Source organism: Protomyctophum parallelum (genome assembly GCF_964188405.1).
Source record: "Protomyctophum parallelum genome assembly, chromosome: 16".
Lineage (NCBI taxonomy): Eukaryota > Metazoa > Chordata > Actinopteri > Myctophiformes > Myctophidae > Protomyctophum > Protomyctophum parallelum.
In genome coordinates this window covers 16,196,769-16,222,957 of record NC_139711.1, presented here as the reverse complement: position 1 = coordinate 16,222,957, position 26,189 = coordinate 16,196,769, and the positions used below count along the sequence as shown (strand labels likewise).

The following is a 26,189-nucleotide window of genomic DNA, read 5'->3' as shown; positions in this document are numbered from 1 at the left end:
AATGTAGTATTTCCCTCCGCCCGTGGATATACAGTGAACTTAACAAAGATAAGCTAATATGATACCTTTTTATATAATCAACAACATGTTTGTTATGTTTGTTATTTACAGCTAGGTAGAGTAGTGGGGCGAGATGGAAAAGGGGCGACCGTATCTGTTACCGGCGGCTATATATCTGCACCACAAGAAGGCAAATATCAGAGACACAGGAAGACAAACTCAATTCTATAGGAATTACTTTCTCTCATTTGTGACACATTAACTTGACGAAGATCAGAGCGGGATTGGAGATCATAATAAAATGTCTTTGCCACAGTTCCCTTTTTAACCCAAATGTTAGCAAGTACTTATATTCCATCTGTACCAATTGAACACTTTATAAATTTTCCCTGTAATTTGTACATGATTACATAGTTCCTTCCAAAGAAATAAACAGTTACATTCATCAACTCAACTCAACTCAATTTTTTGTGAGTGCGAGTGCAGTATATGATCTAGTTTTAAGTGGCTCCCATAATTAGGAAACTAAGCATAACCATGAATATAGAAACCTATTTGAATATTTTTCTAAATAATCACGAGACGAGAACCAGAACAGAGAGGGACGTCAGTCGGCTGTATCCAGGCTGCTACGTAGTTCCTGATTTTCCACTTCTGAGCAGTACATTATTAAGCAGTAATTTTGGCCTCATTGTTTGAATCTGCCAGGCAAATCATTGATTTACTGTACGCTGTTTTAGGTTGGTGAAAGTAAGCCAAAGTGATCATGAAAGCTTTATGTGAGGTCACTCAGGAAACATGACACAATGTTCAGGAAGTCCTGCCATACATCCAGGTTCTTGCCCTTTGAAGCCAATGCAAAATACACCATATACTGTACACAAAATAGAGTGATTATACACATTATACACATACAGGCTTAACCCATTCTGGGCGGGAACCCCTTTTGGTGTTTTAAGCATTACGTTATACTTTAGCTATTGAAAAATAGCAGAAATACAAGCTCATAGCGCGGCACCAACGAGATACGAGCTTGTAGGTCTGCTATTTTTGGAAAATCGTGAAAACGTTTTGGAACAACATATTTTCAGATGGGGGTCGACAGATGGGGGTCCTTGACATGAAATAATTGGAGAACCACTAATATACAGAAACATAGGTTTTTTTTCAGAAAACTGTCAGGATTTAGAAGACATTTGTAGAATCGTCCTCGGGTCTAAATGGGTTAAGAGATTGTATATGATCAGTATTACAATAATTCCTTGAAAAAGTGATATTTGTCTGGTAAATCGTTTGTCCTGTCACAGGACACAATGAACGTGTTTCTTACATTAGATGACCTTTTTTAAATACTGTAGACTTCAAGGCCCTGAGACAGACTGCCACCATGACTCTGCTGAACTAAATCTTTCTGCAACTGTACTGTATTGGTGAGTAACCATACTTAAGGTTAAAGGTTCAATCTTGTCTAAAGGTACATACAAGGAAGGAATACAACTCAGACATTGCAGGAGTATAAGTACTGTAATAGTAGAAATTTTTAATCATTGCTCAGGTGCTAAAAAGGTCCTCTGTGATAAGGGAGGCTGTGTGGTTAGGATGGTGAGGGAAGGGTGCATTGTAAGGGTGCATTGCATAGTCCTTGCTTTTTCTCTGGGCCAGCTTTGCTGCTGCCTTGGCCAACTTCTTCATGTGTGAAATTGTCTGGGGAAAGAAGCACTTTTGCAGCTTGTCCCATCGCTACATCTGAAACAAGTCCGTGGTTGGGGTGGCTCGGACCTTTGATGAATGAATATTTAATGTCTGTGTTTTACCATAACTTGACACTATATTTTTGGCTAACAAGAGGTGACACCGAAAAAGTGTATAGGCTGAAGCCGACTATGGCTTATTTTGCCTACCCTATTTGAAGAGTAACTTGGTTATTACATTTTTAAGAACTTAAGTTCAACAAAACTGTAATGGATTCTGCAAGCTTTGCGGACACAGCGTTCGTCTTGGAGGGATGGTCCCTCAGCTGTCTGCGTAACTCTTTTCATTGCCTTGCGGTTGAGGTCAACACCAACCTCTCGGTTGGTGTCTCTGTTAATGACAACCTTAATTCTTCAGTTGCCTGAGAAAGTAGAGGCGTTGTTGTGCCTTCTTCACCACCCTTTTAGTGTGTACTGTACATCCCAGGTGAGTTTATGAGTGATGTACACTAGCTCCAGGATATTTGAACTTGTTGACCCTCTCCACTGCAGCATCGGCGATGTGGATGGTGGTGTGTTCTTTGTGTCTGACCGTTATCTCACGTAATGGCAGCCTAATCCTAGTACATTCACCATCCTTTTGATTAACTTACTGCCAAACATACTCATCTACCACGGCATCTATGCTGATGAATGCAACCGCAGACTCCTCAGTTTCCTCAGGCATTACAAGCACCCACTGGAAAGGATTACAAATGTCAGAGCCATATTACTTAGACAAAATTATTATGATGATGCTGAATAATTATGTGAGAGCAAAATTCCAAGAGCTATTAGTTAGTTTTATGTAATTTATTAGCCTCCCAATTTTTTCCCCCCGTAGTAGGGTCCATCAGAGACACTGGACTCATTTGAATATAAGGACGTTGATGCCAAGATGAACCTCTGCCCCAAATTTTCCAGAACGGCCTGTTATAGCGCCACCAAGAGGCCGACTTTTGAAAAACAAATTACTCCTACAGATTCTGTCCAAATATCCCTCAAATTGTTAATACAAATAGACCTTTATTCATCCCTGTGGTGAAATGCAGGTGTCGTAGCAGCAATAATGAAACACAGGATATGTACTGTACGGATATAATTAAACTTTGCTCTTTCATAACTTTGTTTAACTATTGATTCAACCCTCCGTAAAGGAGTGTAACAAACAGGTATGGGTAAATTGTGATTTAAACACACACTGTTATATTACTCAAACACACACTTCCTCCAAGTTGCAAACAAGCACTTATTTTCCGGCCATTTTATTACCACAATCTCATAACACACTCACACACGTACAAACACACTTCTACTAAACTTGTGTACAGTAAAAGCCTTATTTGCCTTGCCTGGCCCGTGTTCAGATATTGTTCAATAGCTTCAACAACTGATCGTTCTTAATCAATAGCACAAGATTCAGAGGTCGCGACTTTAGTGGCGTTAGTGGCATTAGGTAATAAACTGAAACACAAAAGAAACACAACACATACTATTAATTCACAGATCTAGCGACTGCACAAGCGTATCACTATGACAGAGTATTTACCGTACTTATTAACACATTATAAAGACTTACGCAAACGCCATGTTTCCTGCTCACTACATCTTTTAGAATGAACTGGAAGGGGCACGCACATCTGCATTATCTCTGTGAAGGCACGCCTCTCGACATCTGATACCACTAGTATGCGTACTCAGCACAATTTTGAACCGTGCACAGCTCTAGTCAGAGGTGTAGAGAGGTGAACTGGGAAGCTAACAGCACAGTTCAGTGGGGAGTGCCACTGTTTCTCACTAGCACATCTTTTACACTTACAGAGCTTCTTGGCTAGCCAGCCAGTGGAGATGGTACCGAAGGTGCTGGAGAAGTCGAAGAACATGACTAGCACAGTGCTGCTTCACGGCCTCTCGAGCAGGTATAGCCCCCCCCCCCCCCCACACACACACACACACACACACACACACACACACACACACACACACACACAAACAAAATATTTTTACTGGGGATCCCCACCCTGACAAGTACTTGGAAGTGTAGTTGAGGCATTACATTTTGTTTTACTTGGTTCTACAGATACATATTGTGAAAATAGCACATCTACAACCTCACAATGCCACGCAACGGCATTGTGCAGAGTATGTCAAATTTTGCCTCAAATCTTTGTCAATTTGGCCAATGTTTAACCATTTTATTGTAGTTTGTTTATTACTTTTGACGCAGTTATCTGGTTATTTTTCATTTGTATGGTAGTAAAGTATTAAAATGTCTTAAATTGTGTCATGGTCTGTCTCCCTACAGACCATGTCTTCATGTCAGCCACTCCCACATTCCCTTCCAGCTTTCAGTCCTTGCCACACACCTGCTCACACTCCCTCATTATCCCCACAGTGCCATGCCCCTTTCACACCTGAGGACACTTCTCCAATCATCCTGCTCCCTATAAGACTGGACTCATTCCACACAAACAGTCAAACACTGCCAGTACATACTTTCTGTTCCTGAGATGTTCTGTGCAGTCCTGTCTTTTTTGTGTCTCTGTGAGATTTTGGTATTTTGGACATTACTACTTCGGCTTCGTGTAAGGTTTGCTTTTTGGACCTTTGAACTGTTTTGCATCCCTGCTTTGAGTTTGAACAGTTTAGCTTTTGTGTCCCTGATTTTCTGCTTGCAACTTTTTGTATTTTTGTGTAAGCTTTACCTTTGTTGGAATTAATAAATAAGTTAATTTGAACTTTTCTGCTGTTGGCTTCTGCATTTGGGTTCTATCTCCTGCCTATCGTGACAAAATTAGACTTTAGAAATGTGCAGATACCCTATGCACATCATCTGGAGACCCCTCAAAATAACTTGGGGACCCACAAGTTGAGAACCACTGCTGTGTTGAAGGTTCCATCATCCACACTAATGTTTGGCTGATAACCAAACTGTCTGGGTGTCAGTGACCAGTGGCTTCAGGTGCTGCAGCCTGCAGCCAAGATCCTTATGACGTGCAACGTCAGAGCAACTGCTCTGGAAAACTGCTCTGTAATTATTGGGAGCTTACAGTACATACACAAACATGTGCAGTTGCACGCACGCATGCACGGCATGCAAACACACACACACACACACACACACTGGAGAACAAATGCAGTACATAAATTGGTATATGCAGTTCAGACAGTGTCTCACTGTCAAGCGCAATCACCCACACTTACACATCCATTCTCTCTGTATAGGTCTCCAGCTACAGTATATATATTGGCTGCATGCCCAGCGCATCGCCATCTCTCAGCTTATTGGCAGAAGCGTGGAAAATATAAAAGTAAAGCTTGTAGGATCTGGAGTCTGGATGCTGGCAGGCCATTAGACAGCACAGTGTGTATGTACTGTAAAATCCTCAGTGTTCATTTATCCCAGAGTGTACAAATGAAGACCATTTGTGCACTCTCTTGAGTTAAATTAACACTAGGGATACAAACAGTGTAACAGGAGGCTTCCAGTTGAAATCCTGTCTGCTCTTCACGGCAGCATCAGCAAACTGCAACGCCAGGGCCAACACGGAACACATTCAGGGGAGAAAAACGGTGAGGTGGCCCACAGCGCCTTGACACATTGTGCTTTATGGCATTTTTAGATCCTCCCCTTAAGCCAGGGCACATGATTCCGATCAGATAACTGCTGTGAGAGGAGATAGTGATTTGAGAGACATGATAGGCCTACAGACAGAGAGGGGGGGAGAGAGAGAGAGAGAGACAGTCACACATATTCAATAACTCTGACTTACTGACACCCACACACACTTTATCACCTACACTGGATGATACACACTGGACTGGAGCACCGTGCTTCATTCTATTGCATCTTCGTTTGTGGCAGGCTGGTGGTGCCAGGATGCCCTCCTATGGCTGGTTCTTAGCTCTGTCCCTGGCAGCACTAACAGGTAAAAGTGAACTTGTTTTTATTCCAAACTATGTAATGATTGATCTATCGTACTGCTCTGTACCGTACTACATACGGGCTCATAGAAGGCTTACTAATGCAGTATTCATTGACATTTTCATGTGTAGTTCATTAAACAGCATTTAAGAGATTCTGCTGTGTTTGCTGTATTATTCATTGGGATATATTTGCCTACAATTTGGCTGTGGAAGAGTCAAATGCCAGTTATGTCCAATAGCGATTGAAATACTTTATTTACCATACTCTTATGTGTATGAGCCATTAGCCAAGACTATGTTCAATTTATTGACAACTAGCAGGATTGCAGCATCCTGATTGATTGTGAATGCCTTCATTGAACTGGAGGTGAATTATTTGATTGACAAACTCTTCTCTGCAGACAGACACTTTGACTGACTCCCATTGGCTCAGATTATGGAAAACAACAAAATGTGTTACTATAGAGTAGACGACACACACCTTTACGTGGCCATATCAGGACTATGGTTCAATACAATCGGGTATGAGTGGGTACAGCATAGATGTCAATCCAGGACATACAGTATACAACGGATATTGTGTCCTGTCGGCAAAGCTGGCAGGTTTATGAAAGACCGTTTCAGATACAACCAGGTACCAAGTGGCTTCGTATCCACAGAGCCAGTTATAACTACAGTTATTAGTTATTTTTAATCAAAGCAGAAAACTTTCAAGATTACATTTTTCAATGTTGATGTGGCATGTTCTGCAAGACGAATTTCTACTGTGTATTTTTGTGTTTACCGGTATGTAATGCGCTGAAGTGACTTGTTGTTCAATGCACTATATATACACAAATAAATACACATGCATTGCCTTTCCTTGTCAGTTCAACCTTTCTCTGTGACAGAAATTTGCTATGCTGGCTTTCTGCTGGTCACAATGGCAGGAAGATGGAAAGGAAAGGGGAAGGCAAAGGAACTATTTGCAGGACCCCGGAGCAGGGAAATGAGCTTTTACAGTTTTACCCAGCAGATCACTGCTCAGATGGCTATGATGAGCACATGAGGGGAGGGCTATGTCTTGCTCAGGGACACTACATACTGTATATACGGAGCGAGCCAGAGGTCAAACCGGCCACGGCAGTCCCCAAAATAGAGTATGTTATGACAGCGGCGCTCCACTTGATCTGGGAATAATGCTTACCCAGCTCAGCTCAGGCACAGACGGAATTGTCACTTTTCAAGGTCTTTTCCTTGTTCCTTCCCAGGAAAGGGCGCTGCTTTTGCTGAAGCGAGAACCGAGAGGAACTGCTCCGTCTCCCCACCGGTGAGTCCTGTGGGCCACATGTGTGAATCAAAGCGCTGGGAAGGAATGATGCGTGCAATCAGGCACGTGCACACACATTAGATCCAACCAGTGCCCGAGCACCTGCCCCACTGGCTATACCCTCTATACCTACATACTGTACACTGCACTGTGTAATTTCTCTCATTTACATGGTTCGATTTGCCTGGTGGGGGGGGGGGGGGGGGGGGGGCGGGGTGGATGGATCACACTGATGAAGGCTGGATAGCCGAAACGTTTGTCCCTGTTCGAAAATGAAATAAATGTTTTGGTGTGTGCGACCCACTACCGTTATTTTGATACGTTTTGAACGGGTAGTGCACCTAGAGTCAATTGTGTTAGTGCTTTTTTTGTTTGTTTTTTTGTTACATTTTAAATGCATTGATAATTCCTGTCTGATGTAGTCATTACTGTACCTGTACAGACTACAATTCCCTTGATGTCTATCTAGTCTAGGCACTGTGATGGCACTGCTCGAACCCGTGTGTGTGTGTGTGTGTGTGTGTGTGTGTGTGTGTGTGTGTGTGTGTGTGTGTGTGTGTGTGTGTGTGTGTGTGTGTGTGTGTGTGTGTGTGTGTGTGTGTGTGTGTGTGTGTGTGTGTGTGTGTGTGTGTGTGTGTGTGTGTGTGTGTGTGTGTGTGTGTGTGTGTGTGTGTGTGTGTGTGTGTGTTGCAGTACCTCCCCAGCACTGTGGTCACCACCACTCTCAGACTGCAGGCTCTAAGAGAAGCAATGCGGTCCCATAACATCTCTGCCTACATCATCCCTGGTACTGATGCTCACCTGGTATGACTGTCAGACAAACGATTTAACCACATGAACCACAATACTTTGTTGACCCAGAAATGTTTGCTATTTTATGCTGCTATCATGGCGCTAGGGTTCAAGTGGTTAAAAGCATATCTTGTTATGTGGGAGTGTGCAGACGTGTGTGTGCGCATGTGGATTTGTGCACGTGGGTGTACAGTATACGTGTGTGTGTTTGTATGTGCACGCACACGATACTGAAGCAGTCCGTCTCTCTGACAGAGCGAGTACATTGCGCCGCGCGACGCAAGGATGGCCTTCATGACTGGTTTCACAGGCTCTGCAGGTACAGTACTTTACACCTCCTCAATCCTTCCTCTTCCTCTCCCTCGTCACAGCTCCCATTCACCAGCTCAAGCTCACTCTCCCCACGTACTCGTACAGCCTTTGGTGGTATGACTAATGTCTGGTGATTCAGGGTGGTTCTGCCTCCACACAGGATGATCATGAGATCTATTTCAGGACCGATTTGGTGACCAGAGTGGATGATCGCAGCTCTGCTCTAATACTCTGCACTCATGTATGTATGTGAAGGGTTTTATGAAGACCGATCGCACCCCATAGGCCTGGTGAATTGCTCCCGTGCACTCGCCCAAATGTTCCTAAGCACTTCGGTTTGGCGCAATCTATGAAGCCTTATGGCTGATTTATTTATCAGTCTTACGACGAGGCGTACATGGTACTGTATCTTCACTTATATCTCGTCGTATGACAGGGTTGCTCACTAGTAGTGATGTGTTAATGCACTCGCTGATGTCGACAAGCGTGTGTCCATGTGTGGGAGTGACGGACGTTTGTCAAGACAATGTTAAGGAAAATATAAAGGGTAGAGTTAAAAGAACAGGCTGAGTTTCCATATAATCAAAATAAGGTTGCCAAATCTTCAAAAAGGTGTCAAACCCTTTTCTCATCAAATAGGTAATCTTTTCAAGAGGAACACAACTATTCATTTCTGAGAACCATCCCTTTATGAGTGTGTGTGTGGGGGCTGGGGGGGGGAGTCAGACTTCCATGTTATTGCAATTTCCTGCCACCTCTATAAATTAAAATGTGTTTTCTTTGCACTGATACTTGTGAAATTGCCTAAGAGGCAAACTTCAGGGTCTAACAGGAAGAGAGCATCTGTAATTTTAGCCAGTGTTTCACAGATATCCTACCAGAATCTTTTAACTTTTATACATTGTCATATGTACAATGCAAAAAGGAGCCCGCTTTCATCTGTACCACACCTAAAACATAAGTATAACAAAGTTGGTGGAGAATGTGATAATGAGTCGGTCTATATCTGGAATTAATTGTAGCAGAGAGGCTATCTTTATGTCACTGGCTTCCACTGTAAATGTCAGTTGCCAGTCGCTTTGTCACTGCTAGTGTGAATGCAGCATCGCAGTACTATAGCAAAGTGACACTATATAAGACAAGCAAGTTCTTATTGAAATCCACCACACATGGCTGGACCGCCAATCTCCCTGTGTATTGTTTATTATATTATATATATAATATTATATATATGTAATATTATTATATTGTGTTTTAACCTTGCATGTGTCGCACACATCCAAATGAACTTGCAGATTAGCCGGCGCCCCATCATTTACAGTCACTTTTAACACATTCTGGGCGGGAACCCCTTTTGGTGTTTTAAGGATTATGTCATACTTCTGCTATTGAAAAATAGCAGACCTACAAGCTCATAGCGCAGCACTGAGTGCCTCACTACGAGCTTGTAGGTCTGCTATTTTTGAAAAATCGTGAAAATGAGGCACAAATCTTGGAATATATTCTTTCAGAGCGAATGTTTTTAACTCAAATCTTTGCTTCTGTGGGGTTCCTGGAACAACATATTTTCAGATGGGGGTCGGCGGCCAATTACATATCATTCTTGGGGTCTTTGACATGAAATATTGAGCACCACTGATATAGAAACATGAGGTTTTTCAGAAAACTGTCAGGATTTCGATTTTGACGTAAAGGCCTAAATGGGTTAGTTCAATGTCACTGCCCCACTCCACGCCACCTACCTGCCAAACCACCATGATAGCTGCTGTCCTCATTCCCCCATGCAGGCACAGCTGTTGTTACCCTGACCAAGGCTGCCCAGTGGACAGACAGCCGCTACTGGGTTCAAGCAGAGAGACAGATGGACTGCAACTGGGAGCTTGAGAAAGATGGTAGGGATGCCAACGTTTTAACTATAGTTATGTCAATTAAAGACACAACAGCAGGGTTGCATGGAATGAAATGAATAATATCTGGCCATCCCTACAATAGATGGTGTTGGGGTTTTAAATTAATGTGAGTGAACAATCTGCTAGTGTAGTGTAATACAGTATGTATTAAAAATCACCTCACTACATGGTTTGCATAAAGTGTCATAAGTTATACTGTATAACTGTAATCATAAAGACTATAGTCACTGCATGGTATTTAGACACATGTCATTTTATACAGACTATACTTTGTAAATTCAAGGCACGTCATTGATAGATCAACATTTATATATTCACAGAATTTACAACAGAGTTGAGAACATGTCACTTTCTCTTAGTCTGTCCTTTGTGATGTTCCACAGCGTCTACCCTGGCAGACTGGCTCCTCTCCCAGGTTCCAGCAGGTGGAGAGATCGGCTTTGACCCCTTCCTCTTCTCCCTCAGTAAGGAAGCCCCGAACCTGCCAGCCTGTCAGTCTAGCTTAGCGTCAATAAAGTGCACACCCGAGTAGATGGGGAAAGTATTGACGTCAGGCCGTTGTGCAGACTGTTTGCTTGGTGATTGATTTCTGTCCCAGTGCGTAATCTACAGTACTTTCCCCCCCCCCATTAGAAACGCAGGCGCGCTACAGCATGGACCTGGCACCAGGAAACCGCATCCTCAAGTCCATCCCCGATAACCTGGTGGATATAGTGTGGACGGACAGACCTCGCGTCCCTCCTGACAACCTCACCCGCCTACCAGACCGTGTCATAGGTGTGTGTGTGTGTCAGTCTGCCAGTGATGTGGCCCTTATCGGTGTGCTGATAAATACCTGCGGACTGTACAGAGCGCAGGCGGCCGTGACAAACACGGCCATAAACAGTGCATTCGTGTTTTCTTTTATGGCTGTTTGTCATATTAAGTAACAACATCAAGGGAATGGAAAAGGCAACCAGATAGTGAATATGTCTGAAGGCACATTGTCTCTCTATCTTCATGTCTGCCTCTTTACCCCATGTCATGGTCAGGGAGTAGCTGCATTTATTATAGGTAAATGGAGAGGACCATAAAGTTAATGGTGTGTGTGTGTGTGTGTGTGTGTGTGTGTGTGTGTGTGTGTGTGTGTGTGTGTGTGTGTGTGTGTGTGTGTGTGTGTGTGCGTGTGCGTGTGTGTGTGGTGTACCCACAGAGCGGACCTGGCAGATGAAGGTGGATCATATCAGGACTCAAATGAAGGACAGTCCTTACAAGCCTACAGCCCTTCTGCTTTCAGCCCTGGATGAGACTGCCTGTAAGAACCTGAACAATTGTTTTTTTTAAATAAAAAACTAACCAGGTGCTCGACGGAGATATAAACATGGGATGTTGATAAAAAAGGTGCATCAAACGGGATCAAGGCATAAAGAAACGATCCAGGCACTCAAGGTTAAAATGAGGAGGATAGCCTTTATTCAATTAAAAAGGCAACTGCCGACATGTTTCGACCTAACCGGTCGACATAACCGGGCAAGAATGCCCTGATGAAGACCGGTTAGGTCGAAACATGTTGGCACTTGCCTTTTTAATTTAATAAAGGCTATCCTCCTCATTTTAACCTTTAATAGTTAGTTAGTACCGAAGTCCTGACGTCGCTCATTAATCCCCTGGGGCCCTCAAACCATTGTGACCCAAAAATATACAAACTGTTTCGCCGATATTGTCGTGGAAGTGGCTCTGTATCATTTACCATAGTCAGTCACTCATTTTTTATAGTGTCTTTCTAGCGAAAATGTTACTAATTCTGCAACAGTAACATTAGCGTTCTCTCGCCGTCAGTTGATTCTTCATATCCATATGAGTAAAATTGCCAGGATAATTTGTTTATCTTTGGAACACAATTTGTATTTCACGCAATATGAAAAAAAGTCTATGGGAATTCGGAATGGGGGAAAACATCACACCCATGTGAAGTGAGCAGTTCACTTTGAGCTTGTCTCTATTACCACTGCACTCTGACCACTCTGGTGTGTTGTCCCAATAGCAGCTAATGGGACACAAGGCCTCATTTAGGCCTGATTTACACTGGCAGCCAAATCTAGCCTGAATGTAGCCTGAATCAGATCTGTGTCACTTCAAGATAGAAAATGCAGACAGGTCACATGGAATCTGATTTTTTCAAACGTGACTTGAGTCACAATCAGAGGTGGTTTCAAATCTGATCTGAGGAGATCTGCCTCAGTCTGAATGCAACGACCAGATGAAGTGAACCAAGTCACATATCAAACTATCCAAAATGTCACTTGCAGCGTGACCCGAGCACTACTGACGTGACGTCATTACAGAGCGCGAGTATTTTCATTTAAGTAAACAAACGAGAGAGAGAAAAACAACCAAACTAGAGCAAAAGAAAGAAAACAAGCGAGAGGACAGAAAAGAGAGAAAACAATAGTGCAACACACGTTTGTTTTATAGGAATAATGTCACTTCATTATGTCAGCACTACAGCGGACGCCGGACAGACAGTGAAATCTGTACCAAAGTCCTGACGTCACTCGCTCATCCCCTGGTCCAGGGTCGCAGAAGGTTCATTTTTAAATCCTCTCATATAAGAATTGTTGTCTAAAAATAAATAAACTGTCTCTGCGATATTGTTGGGGATGTGTCTCTGTATCGTTACAACAGTCAGTCAGTCATATTTAATACTATTTGATATGCTGTTAATAATTCGGCGGCAGTAACATTAGAGTTTTCTCACAGTCAGTTGATTCTTTATATCCATATGAGTCAAACCACTGCAATCATTTGTTTAGAACACACTTTTTATTTGACGCGATATAAAAAAGTTATTGGATTCCGAAGGGGGTGAGGTGGTTAAATGCAAACCGGGTAGGATGTGAAATTACGTCAGACTTTGGCGCTCCTGTCATTGGGGGATGCCTCCGTACAAACACAACTTTTCGAAATGTACAGAAACGAGGACGTTTATGAGGACGTTTCTCACGGAATGGAATGGCTACACACGGTCCTATCTGCAATGTCTGATTTGAATCGGATTTGACTTGATGTGACTGCAGTCTAAATCAGGCCTCAGATTCCATGTGACTTGTATGTAACATGTCTGCAACAGATTACTAAATATTTTAATCACTTAATAATAAAATGATAATAATAATAATAATACATACAATTTATATAGCGCTTTTCAAGATACTCAACGTCACTTTACAGAACAGAACATTTAAAACAACAATTTCATTATAAAAATAAAGTTAAGGTTAAAAACTAGAAACCAAAGGTAGAGAACCAAAAGTTTGTGGGGGGGAATATTATGTAGGAAAAGCCTGAAGTCTGAAAAGGTAGGTTTTATTAAAAAAAAATTATCCCACGATTTTGTAACCCATTTTTCACCCCTGTGTCAATCATCTAATGTGATCCTGGGCTCTACACACCCTCCACCAACCTAGTCCCCATATATGGGGGACAAGGGGAGAGCAACGGACTTGAACTCATGCTTCCTTCATGCCTGAATGTCCAAGTTGCTCCTTTACACCTGACAGGGGGGAGTTAAAGGTAACTTTTGAGTGTGCTTTTGAACGTTTTGAAGGTTGTGGCAGCTCTGATGTGAGTTGGGAGTGAGTTCCACTTCCACAGTGCAAAGGCCCTGTCTCCTCAAGTTGCTTGTTTGACTTGTGAGGTTCCAGTTGGTTGGCAGTGCTTGACCTGGGGAAGCGGGTGGAGGCATGGTGTTCGAGTTCAGACTAGAGGTAGTGGCGGGGTTGGTTGTTGAGGGCATGTGATGGTGAGTATTTTGAAGTCAATTCTGTACTTGACTGGGAGCCAGTGGAGTTCATGGAGGACAAGTGTGATGTGGTCCCTGGATCGGGTTCTGGTGAACAGGCGGACGGCAGAGTTTTTAACATACTGTAGTTTTTTGAGAACCTTGGTGGTGACGCCATACAGGAGGCTGTTGTAGTAGTCGAGTCTGGAAGTGATGAAAGCATGAATGAGTCATGAGTGTTTCAGCGGCAGTGTGTGATGGGACGAAGGCGGGCGATGTTGCGGAGGTGAACTCGGGTGGAGGGGGTGACAACAGTGGAGCCATCAATAGTGAGGGAGAAGGCCCAGGCCGTAGCGTAACGGTCTGGGCACCGGACTGGTGATCCAGTCGCGGTGTGCCGCGGGTTCGACTCCCGAACCCGACACGGCCTTTACCGCATGTCATCCCCCATCTCTCTCCCGTTTCCTGTCAGCCTACTATCTGTCCCTTAAAAAATCAATAAAAGGCGTAAGCCGCAAAAAAAATATCTTCAAAAAAAAAAAAATAGTGAGGGAGAAGTCATGAGAGGAGCGGGTGAGGGAGTCAAGGGCCATTGATGAGAATTTCAGATTTATTGCAGTTGAGCTTTAGAATGTTTGTTTGCATCCATGTTTTGATGTCTGTCAGGCAGGAGGTGAGGCTTGAACCCTGGCATTCACATTCTGGTGGAAACATTAGCCAAAAATAGCTGATCTATAATCTCACACGACACATTATGAGATTGTAGATCTGCTCTTTTTGCCAAAGAGATGTGGTGTAGACGGGAAAAGGCGATCCAAGTACAGTTGTAAATGGAGTCCGTTTCTCTAAGAATAGAGGGTTTTTCAAAAATAGCTGATCTGCAAACGCACAAAATGCCGCGATGTGGCGCATCGTGAGCATGGAGATCAGCTTTTTTTCGACATTTTGTCAAATTTGGAAAACTGATCACTTTTACTTTTTGTACTTTAAGTATACATTTATATTTATATTATACGACATGTCATTTCGAGGAAGCAATCTGATTGGTTGAAACAGCTTTATAGCCGCGCTTTAACCACGATATTAGAACACCTAATCAAAACAAAGAATTCAGCCGTGCTTTTCTCCCAGAGAGCAGCAGACTCGGTGGCTAGGCTAGCTAGTTTCTTGGGACATTTGTAGTCGTAGCCACCGAGTCTGCTGCGCTCTGGGAGAACATAGCAGGTGATATGATTTATTTGTTTTGATTAGCCGTTCCATCATGCTCATTTGAAGCACGGCTAGGAGGCTGTTTCAATTACATTTGTAGTTTTGCATTGCAATTATTATTTTTGTTCTGTTTTGGTCATTTTGGATATTTGTTTTGTTCTCTTTTCTGTCACTGTTGATTTTGTCTCTGTTGCCACCGCACTCTGATCACTCTGGTGCGTTGTCACAATAAACTGTTCAACAAGGGTAAATCACGCTCAGACAAAAATAAAAGAAAAAACCTTAATATGCCTCACAAGAACACAGACTTTGCCTGTGGTCTGTGGAGCACATGTGGGAAACATGCAGCATAGGGACTATAGGAGTTGGATGCACTGTAATAAATCATGTGAACGAGAGTATGGACGGCTCCTGACAGCACGAGATGTCTGTGTTTTATTACAGGGCTGTTTAACCTGCGTGGCAACGACATCCCATACAACCCATTCTTCTACTCCTACACTCTGCTGACACTGGATCAGATCTGGCAAGTTCTTTTGTGCAATAATGTCATGTGAACTGTGGACAAGTGCATTTCAGGTGGTTTTGGTTTATGATGCAATTCATGTTTAAAGCCAGATTCATGCTGTGCCTGTTGGGACCTTGAAGATCAGCTATTTTTGGCACTGTTGTATGGCACAGTATAATTGTAAAACATTTGTATGCTGTACAAATTAAACTGTATCTTTTGGTGTTCATTTTACTTATAATTTACGTATATCTTTCTGTTTTTCTCCTCAAAGGTGACGACAAAATCCCATTCTTCTCCACACAAACCTATGACACCTTCTAATCTCCACTTGTAAATGTCCATCTCCTTGTCCTTTCCTCAGGCTATTTGCACACACAGAGAGAGTCACGGAGGAGTTGAAGGTTTATCTGAATGCATCCTGTACCCAGAGCATGTGTGTCCAGTTGAAAAGTTATGACGATGTGCGGACCACCCTCATGGAGTATGTGACTAACGGTGGAGTGAAAGTATGGGTTGGCACCGAGTACACAAACTATGCGCTATATGAGCTTATACCACAGGTAATGGATAAGGATGGGATGGAAGTACAAATTTGACTATAGAATGTGGAATATACCTTTACTCATGTTTTCTTTAGGAGGTATTAAATAAGATGTATTTAAGATAGAAAACAATTATTTATATCCTTTCGTCTGGGGGTTAGAATATTCAATTAAACTTTATTAAATATACACATGGGTCAATAAACATGGGTGTACAGTAGAAAATTTTACCCGTTTTTGTAGAGTTCTAATTAACACGACATTAAATCAGAATTCTGTATGTGGATGCTGTCAGTACAATACTTGTGGTAAAATCTGAGATAAATGTTTCTAGCGTAGATGATATGAGATGATTTATGCAGAAGGGACAACTGTTCCAAAAGCACATCTCTGACTCGTCTTTGTTCATGATGCAGGAAAAGCTGCTGACCAGCGACTACTCTCCTGTGCTGACCACCAAAGCAGTAAAGGACCAAACCGAGCAGCGTGTGTTGAGAGATGCTCATGTATGATATCTAAACGCACACAAACACACATGCACGCACGCACACACACACACACACACACACACACACACACACACACACACACACACACACACACACACACACAGTCATAGATAACATTACGCATAAACCTTTCTGAGAACACTTTCAATTACTATTTATGAAGCCATAAAGTTCTCCTACTAGACGCCAATGCCTCCCATTAAGTCTGTCTGAGAGCACCCTCAGCCATCAGTCCATTCTCACTCTCAAAACTGTGGGACTTTTATGAGTCCAGCTAAATTGTGCTGGCGTTTTCATATACACATTATAAAATATTAAAATGTTATGTTAACTAGAGCGACAGGAAAATAAGTGGCGGAAATGTGAGATGATGGCATGATGCAGTATAGTTGGGAGGGAATTAATTTAGTTTTTTGGCATGGGGTTATAGGTGTTGGCATAAATAAGGTTTTCAAAAATCATAAGGCTCGCTCCTAGTGGTCTGTTTGCAATGAATCCAATATTATGGTTGAAATCTTAAATAACTGATAGAAGAGATTTTTCAATGGAACAAAGTGCACAATCTTGATATTTTTTGGCGAATTCCCTCCCAGCTAGTATGCAGGCATACAGCAGGTCACAAGCCAGGATTCAGGGAGGTTGCAGTTATGTTGTAAGTGCTTAAACTATAGCTACTATTGAAGACCTAAAGCAACACCAAGTCAAATCTCAGTCCCCCGCAGGGTTGGTCAGACAGATGCAGGCATTTTGGGCATTTGTGGTTTTCCAGTTCTCGGAAGGCGTTGGTCCGATTGAATTGTCAATGGACACTGGGACATACTGTACAGTACACAGGTCTTTGTGAATTTGGATAGATTAGCTGCAGATGTGTTGCTTACTAGGCTGCCATGTTTTTGCCCTTCTGTAGAGTTTAATCTGTACAGGAAAACAAATGACAAAATCACCCTAGGGTTTCATGGCCCTTTAATGTCAATATACCGGTAAGTGATTTGACGTTGATGGAAGCTGAGATGTGTATGTGTCCCTGTGGCCCTGTATAGGTGAGGGATGCGGTTGAGATGTGCATGTGTCCCTGTGGCCCTGTATAGGTGAGGGATGCGGTTGCAGTCATCCAGTTCCTGATGTGGTTGGAAAAGGCCGTTCCTGAAGGCAAGGAAACAGAGCTAACTGCTGCGCAGTATGTTAATGACCGTCGCAGGTGAGATGCATACTGTGAGAGAACATCCAAACGGGAAGCACGCACATCTCAAAGAATGTTGACGGGTGCAGGACAAACATATACATACAGAAAGAGGGTAGGAAGTCTGCACACTGTTCTTAAGCTCCCAGTAGTTGGATGCCAAAAAATTGGCAAATTCTCATTTGTGTGTGTTTTTGTATCAAAAGTCCGTAAAAAAATGTTTTAATTACTTCCTGAAAACGTGCTGCGTGATGACGTGTAGATATACACATCAATAAAATCCAATAAAAAAAAAGCTTACCAGTTTGATTCCCATGCTTCATTTGACGACCTCCACAGCTGGTTTTGATTAAAGAACTACTCCGTTTTTAATCTCATTCAAGATGACATCCAGACAGTGTATTACTTGTTTTAAACTTAATCATCACGCTAAAATATGTATATAGGTTGTGTATAGGTTAGAAATAATCTGGTGGCTCTTCCCCATGTCTCCCTGTCACTTTGTTTACAACGACCACGTGCAGGAAGTCACAGACTTTGAGACCCCATAGCCTGGAGGTATGCAACTCTCTGATTAGTTCAAAAACTTCAGAGCCAGCGTTTCAAGCTAAAACTTCAAAATAAGATGTACACCATTTCCGTTTCCCTACACCTTTAAGAACGGTGTGCGGACTTCCTACCTTCTTCGAGATGCATGTGTACACTGTACAGCATAGCAGAGTTTTGAAAAACATGTAACCACATGTTCCCTAATGCCTCTATTCTTGGCCTCTATTCATAGGCGAACATTCAGTGAAAACAACAGGTCTAAAAGCTCACAACATGTCACATTGTGAGCTTATAGATCTGCTTTTTTGGCTAAAAGATTAGGGGTAGAGGGGGAAAGTCAGTGGGCCAAAATGTAGATCCCTGGGCAGACGCGTAACTAGATGTCAGTGGGCCCTGACGCAGGCTGATCAGCGAGTGCCCCTGACACGGCCATGTGCCCCCCTTGCCTCTGGGCAAGGGGGCCACGCAGTCGTGTTGTCTGCGTCGCGCTATTGACGCCCCTGTCCCTGGGAATCCCGGTTAATGAAGTACACAGTACTACAGGCGGGTTGGAGAGATCAAAGCATTTTCAGCTACAGTATGTTTAAAACAAACCTTAACAAACATGGTAAAGAATAATGATCAGTGGCTAACGGAGTAGGCCCCGCCCCCGCCTACATATCGAATGCATACAAAAGTACACTTCCTTATATAAACTTTGTTTGTTCTAGCAAACAGAAGGACAACAGAGGCCCAAGCTTTGACACCATTTCTGCGAGTGGACCCAATGCTGCTCTGGCCCATTACAGGTACTGTATGTCCATTTAAATGTTCCTCCTTCAGCTTTTCACAGCTTCGTGTTTATTCTGGCACCATGTTTATTTATCAAAGTTGATCTCCAGTATCATAGAGGATCATATTGCTATATCACACAATTTGTATTATTATGTAATAATAATATTAAGCTTTATTAATACAGAATTGATCAAAACAAGGTTAATTGCTTTACATGAAACATGTACACACAAAATCCCTCTCCCAAAGTATGGACCATTGTAACGGCCGAGCTACACCAGGCTTTTCAGCGCGTATATACGCACAAACGCGCACACACACTTATGGATCCAGTCCTATTTTAAGTGCACGTATGCGGGGCTCGCATGTGCGCACAAACGCATGCTGAAACGCCTGGTGGAGCTCGGCGTTAAAGGGATTTGAGCACTTGGAAAAGCGCTATAAAAATGCCATCTATTATTGTTATTATTATATATTAAAATGAAATCACAGTGTACAGTATACTATAGATTATAGAATATAAAATATGTGAAAAAGCATTAAGGGAATAATTTCAGAAGTAAATAATGGCGGAGACATTTCAAGTAAAGTACATTTTCATAAGCAACTGAAAAGAAGACATTTGATCGAGGTGTTTTGGTCATGACTTGTGTATTTCAGCCCTACGAATGAAAGCAGCAGGAAGTTGACAGTTGAGGAGATGTACCTGGTGGACTCCGGTGGCCAGTACCTGTGAGTAAATGCACTATTTCTAGTTCAGTAATTAACCACCTAAAACCTGGCATCCCTAGTTTGGGCATGTCATTGTAGGCGAAAATTAATTTGCTATTTAAAAATGTTATTTCCTTATTATCCCCCGTTACCATCTTGACGAGTTGTAAGCTTGTAAGTCATCTATTTTTAAGTGTTTAACATTTATCTCGATTTGACTAATCCCTTCTGTCCATGTGCTCTTAGAGATGGTACCACTGACATCACTCGAACAGTTCACTGGGGGACTCCCACAGCATTTCAAAGGGTACAGCGTTTCATATTTTACTCAAACATATGTAGTTATTTTCTGACTTCACTTGAGTGCTCAGCAGCATAGCAGGCTTTGGATATAGACCTTAAATGAATGCACAGATGGTGTTTTCTATTTTTCATTTCCTGAAAACCTTTTGATTTGAAATTCTGGGCTCACTTCCTTCCTGGACTACAATTCCCATAATGCTTTGGTGCACTCCTTGTGGTTAGGGGGAGGACTGTCTTACTGAGACAATATTATATGTAGTCCAAGGAAGCTTTGAGAAGGAAGAAAAGTGACTGGGCTGCGCCATGACACTTTCATGGGAGCCAAACTCACACCGGAAGTGCAATGAATAGCCTACATGGCAGTGAATGGAGCCGGCTGGACCAGCTCATAACAAACATTATTTATGAACAATTGAGACCTTTGTCATATAATCGGTTCAGGAATATAAAAGAAGACATATCACAGGTTGTTTTCTTATCACTTACTTTTCGATGTGCACAGAGTGCACAGTATATAATTTTATCTGAGGATCTAAACAGCAGCAGGTATAGTTTCTGGCTCCGAAGTATCGCGAGATTTGGCTGCCAGACAGGAAACGATGTGAAGTCTCGCGATACTACTTCCGGGTAGTTTGGCTCCCATGAAAGTGTCATGGCGCAGCCCAGTCACGTGACCACTTCTCTTCCTTCTCAAAGCTTCCTTGATGTAGTCCAGGAAGTAAGTGAGCCCAGTGTCCATGACATCATGACATATTACCCACATAAAACCCCCAGGAAAGTGTGTTTTTAAGCTCTGGGAGCTCAAACAAATGCTTTCTATGGACACAGCCCCCTTAGTGGATTGTGATTTGTCTAGATTTGGAAGATAGGTATCATATGACTCAATTGATTTTAAACAGATTTTTTTAAATTGTTTGTATGCAATTTCCTCATCGTCGATCATGTGCAATGTTTGACAGGAGGCCTTCACTCGTGTGCTCATGGGAAATATTGAGATATCTCGAACCATCTTTCCCTCTGGGACCAGAGGTGGGTGAGCAATGATAGCCTGGCTTGGTCAGACAAATAACACTGCGCAGAGTTTATTTTTTTTAACTGGATTTAACTTTTTTAACTTTTTTTTTAAATCCAGGCCCTATCCTGGATCTCTCTTTCCAGGATAGGGCCCTAACACCCTAACACTCCCTTTAATTAAACTTTAGTAGATGTTTGGGTTGTGTAGTTACCTTCTGGTGTAACTCCAAATCTTCTTGAGATGTAATAGTTGACAGTCTCAGAGTTTCATCTTTTTACAATGATAAATGAGGAAGATCGAGGCACTTTTGTAATTTCTAACAGTGCAATAACAAACACAGTGATGCATTGCTTTTCTTTCCAAAAACACAAAACATTTTACTTGTATTTTTTTATTTTTTTATTTTAATACTTTACGTTACAGTGTATCATGACAAGGTAGGCTACAGTAACTACACAAATCAAACCTCTACCAGAGTTGTTATTGTTCTTTAAATCTAATGTTGTTTTCCATTTAGCCACTAGAGGACTCTATTTATACACAGTTTGGACTCACATCTCTCTCTTCCATCATTGAACAGGGTCCAACATGGAGATGCTGGGTCGCCGTGCACTATGGGAGCTGGGCTTGAACTACGGCCATGGCACAGGGCACGGTGTTGGAAATTACTTTGGGGTTCACGAGTGTACGTTCTATTTTTCCACTGATTAATTATTATTAAATTAACATTATTCTATATCGTTATTGTCGGACGGAAACCTTTTTATCGCCAAATGTTTTTGTTTGTGTATTAATGCCCTGTCTGTCTGTCTGTCTGTCTGTCTGTCAAGCCTTTTGATACCTGTGGAATATAGTATAATGTCACATGCAATTTTGTGCTGTTCACAGATCAGCGCACACGTTTATAGCTTAACAATATTACACTTTTCATTTTGTCAGGCCATCATTTTGTCATCCTTGTTTGTAAATATGAAATCTCAAAACAAAAAGGTCTTATTAGCTTAGCTTGGTGGTGAGGTTACTGAATAAATATAAATGAAACGGTGAAACCATCACAGCCAGTCCTTTATAATCAATACCTGTAGCCTGTAGGAACACCACAGCTATACAGCTATGTCACGCTAGTTGGCTGTGAAATAAATGTGATACATTGTACAGTAGACTTTTTAATAGTTGCGTAATTCCTCTAATACTGTATCTCTGGGATGTTCCCTTGCAGGGCCAGTTGGCTTTCAGAGCAACAACATTCCTTTCAGAGAAGGCATGTTCACCTCTATAGGTAATGCACTACATTAACCACTTAAGCCCTATTTTATGCTTCAGCTATTAAAAAACTAAGCTCACAATATGTCAATGTAATGTGAGCTTGTAGTTCTGCAATTTTAGAATGCTTTTCTTTTTTTTTGCTTACTATTTTCTGCCTATAATGTATTGCCCAAAATAGGGCTGCCAGGGATAAAAGTTGTTAAGTAAATTCACCTCTGCATCTGCATAACAGCATTACACATCACCCATTTCATGATTCCATTTAGTTCATGTGTTTCAGATATGACATGAAACATTATTATAACACCTTTCTCTCTGCAGAACCAGGATATTACAAGGACAATGATTTTGGCATTCGGATTGAAGACGTTGCCGTGATTGTACCTGCCGTCACAAAGGTACAGTTGTTGAGCTATAAGAGACGATGGATGCCTTAAGGCTTAATGGATCGATTGACAAAATAAGCATAAACATGACTCCTTATTGGTTATCAGTGACTGTAAGCAGTTCAATCAAAGACTATGTGAATGATTTCTGGCCCTGTGTGGTTCTCTCCTCAGTATGGTAACAACTACCTGACCTTTGACACTGTGTCGCTGGTACCATATGACAGAAAGCTGGTTGACGTCACTCTACTTAGCCATGGACAGGTAAGATAAGAAATTACTTTCTTTAAACTCTATTTCAAAAAAAGTATTTTGAATATGTTTTGAAACATCATCATACTATAATTCAGTCAATGTCTGAATGTGTGTCTGTCTGTCAGAAACACCGCCGTATCTCCTCACCACCTGCACCAATCGCTCCCACTTTTCACACAGCATAATAATATGGAGGTCTAAACGAAGCCCTTTTTTCAATTTAACAAATTATAAATTAATCATTAATTTATTAGGGAATAAAGAATGCGAAAATGCACCCAGGGTGCACCCCCTGCAGCCACAAGGGGGGTGGGGGGGGGGGCAATATCTCACAACGGGTAAGGGCTAGTTTTAACAACACAGGCCTGGCATAAAATATTTTTAGATGAGGGGTGTCTGTGGACATTTTGGGGGTACAATTTGGGGGTCCTTGACATGAAAATGTTTGAGAACTACTGGTTTAAACAACATTGGGAAACTAGCCCAAATAAGCAACTACCCTTTAGAAACGAGCCTAAAAAGCCACAACCAGCAACTATCAATACATGAGACTATACAGAAAAACAAGCCCAAAGTCGCTTTATAATAAGCAGACATTGCAACACTGGATTGCAGTTGTAACCCCCTAGCATTCACATCTAGCCTAAAATAACATGTTTTTACGCATGTTTTCTCCACTGTTTTTGAACAGCACTATAATGGCTGATTGATTAAGAGTATCCCAGAGTTCACTGTTATTTCCCAATGTGTGACATAACCTGTTGAATAATATAAAGGTTTCTTGGGGAAAAGTTTACATTTCCTTTTAAAATCCCCAGTGCACACTGCACAGCATCTTTCAGTTTCTTATCTCTGCAGCTTACTGTAAACTCAAAAAATTCTTCTGAGAAAGTGAATTTACTGCAAGTCCTTTGTATCGTGGTTCCATTTCAGAGAACCGAAGAAGGCAGGTCGGAGTTTTGTTGTTCTCTGTCCTAAATAAATATTTTTGCATTAGAAGCAACTCCTTAATATTTGTATATATATTGTAACGGATCATGTTGTCATGCTTTATGCAACCCTCTCCTTTTGAAACTAGGTTAAACAGATCTTCATTTTACATGAACAGTCGCAGAGTAAACATTTTACATTTTTACACTCTCAGAGTAATGGCTATAAATATTAGTAGTATAAATAAATATACTGTAGTAGTATAAATTATATATACTACTACAGTATACTACTATATACAGTATATTATATGTACATATAATGTGTATGTGTATATATACACGTGTGTGTGTGTGGTATAAATGGCTAATGCACGTGTGTACGTGTCTATTTCTGTGTGTGTGCATGTGCGTGTAAGCGCACGCACCCACAGTACACGTTTGAGTTTCACTCTCACGTTAGTGGTCTCCCAACTTCCAGGTGCAATGGTTGAACAATTACTATGAGACCATCCGTAAGGTGATGGGACCAGAGCTGGAGAGGCAGGGTCTGTCCCAGGAGAAGGAATGGATGCAGAAGCATACAGAGCCCTTCGTCCAGACTGCTGGCTCTAGAGCCGTTCCCTGCACGGCCCTCTCCTCATCCTCTCTCATCCTCACCGTCATGGTCACTGCTCTCCTCTATTAGTTATCCCTCCATTAGTCTCACTCTTTATATGGCAGAATAGCATAACGGATGTTGCCCTCTATGCAGTTTCTATTGACAGTAACTGAACCAGGTTGAAATGTTGGGTCTTTTGTTCCCTCTCATTTATTTTGGTTTTGGTTTAAAGGGAGATTTGCATTAGATATCTATAAATGCACCGAAAAATGTCTGTCAGTGTCAGTCAGTCATTCTGTCTGTCCGTCCTACACTTCCTTATATTAACCTGACTCCGCCAGATGGGGCAGTAGAGAGTACTCTCTACTGCCCCATCTGGCCAACATCATTTGCTGTTCATATATTCAGAACGGGTAAGGACTAGTTGTAATTAATTAGGTAAGTTTGCTTTTGTGTTAAATGTGTGTCAATTATCTTGTGATGGTAAAAGTATTTAGATTTGATTCGTTTTTTTGTATGTCTGCCTAAAATGGGCCATTGCCAGTTGACAGTGCAATATGATAACTGTTTTATTAAAATAAGGCAAAAAAAAAAAAAAAAACACTAGCCATCTACAGTACTACTCTTGGCCTAAATGTGATGACCCATGCCTGCTTGCATATTAAAAATAAATAAACAAGACTTATCGGGAAATTCACATATTATAGGCCTACCACATTCAGCCACCTTAAATAAAAAATATATAATTTTGCCCAAACCAACAGTGCCTGGAAATTGGGGTCACGGCTGCCTGCTGCGACCCAGCAGCCATCTCTCTCACCACCTGGTGTGAAAGACTTTTAACTTGTCATACGTGAACAGCTCTTGAGGTTCAGTTCTGCCACATGAAGATTTGTGCCAGAGGAAACTCGGTTGCCAGGCAACTATTACTGTCAGAGCTGTGTGAAGGTGTGAAAAACACAGTTGTTTTTTCTGAAGATTGAACGCTTTTCTTTTCTCCCTGCATGTGTGCACGCTTTCATTAACAAGGATGTCACTTGCAGCAGAAACTAGTTTGCTTTTACACATAATTTGAAGTAAATGCATCTATACCGTCAGTATGTGAAAGGTGAAGGAATGATGTGGTTGTGGTAAAGAGGCCCCTAAAAGAGGAAGAATTATATGACTATTGTTGAAAATATGAGATCTTTGTGCTGTGTAAGGAACAAACCTGTTTTCTTCCGCTTTGCCTTGTTTAATCAGTTACTGTTCAAACTGTGTATTTTGAGTATCTATGTAAAAAAAAGTATTTAAGGCCTCCAGGTGTTTATTAACTCAATTTCATAATGTTCAACAATGTCACTCTGGGCTTCATCAAACAAACTGCTATACATAATACAACAATTTTCAGTTAGTTGTCAACTTGTTGAAAGTCAAGTAATCATCAACCTCGAAAAGAGAAAGACAGGAAACTAAAATAGGTAACCGTCATATCTCGTGGCTTTTGCCAATTCATCTCACATTTCTACAGTATTTCCCCCTCTGATCAACTAGCCTAATGTTTGCCTTGTTGACAAGAATGCACATTTCTATAAGCCACTCAATTCACTGTCTTACATTACTTGTAAATGATATGTATTTGGCTGTGGATCCCCATCTCAAAATATTTTGTTCCAGGGACCCCCAGAAGCAAAGATTTGAGTTAAAACGGTCGCTTAAAAAATTATATA

At 41.7% G+C, this 26,189-nt stretch overlaps 2 protein-coding genes across 2 annotated transcripts in view; both read left to right on the top strand.

Annotated features, from left to right (window-relative positions):
* The window catches only part of tspan6 (tetraspanin 6), a 147,839-nt gene that overhangs the window by 12,818 nt on the left and 108,832 nt on the right, over window positions 1–26,189 (top strand). The gene's annotated exons all lie outside the window — the stretch shown is intronic.
* xpnpep2 (X-prolyl aminopeptidase (aminopeptidase P) 2, membrane-bound) lies at window positions 5,582–24,710 on the top strand. Its single transcript, XM_083786184.1, has 21 exons — window positions 5,582–5,659; window positions 6,908–6,966; window positions 7,660–7,770; window positions 8,014–8,077; window positions 9,858–9,962; window positions 10,364–10,444; window positions 10,614–10,757; window positions 11,173–11,274; window positions 15,394–15,487; window positions 15,822–16,020; window positions 16,419–16,508; window positions 17,600–17,709; window positions 18,951–19,028; window positions 19,675–19,746; window positions 19,972–20,032; window positions 20,988–21,057; window positions 21,624–21,728; window positions 22,263–22,322; window positions 22,631–22,707; window positions 22,870–22,959; window positions 24,361–24,710. The coding sequence occupies exons 1-21, from the start codon at window positions 5,611–5,613 to the stop codon at window positions 24,565–24,567; spliced, it is 2,028 nt and encodes a 675-aa protein (XP_083642310.1). The 5' UTR covers window positions 5,582–5,610; the 3' UTR covers window positions 24,568–24,710.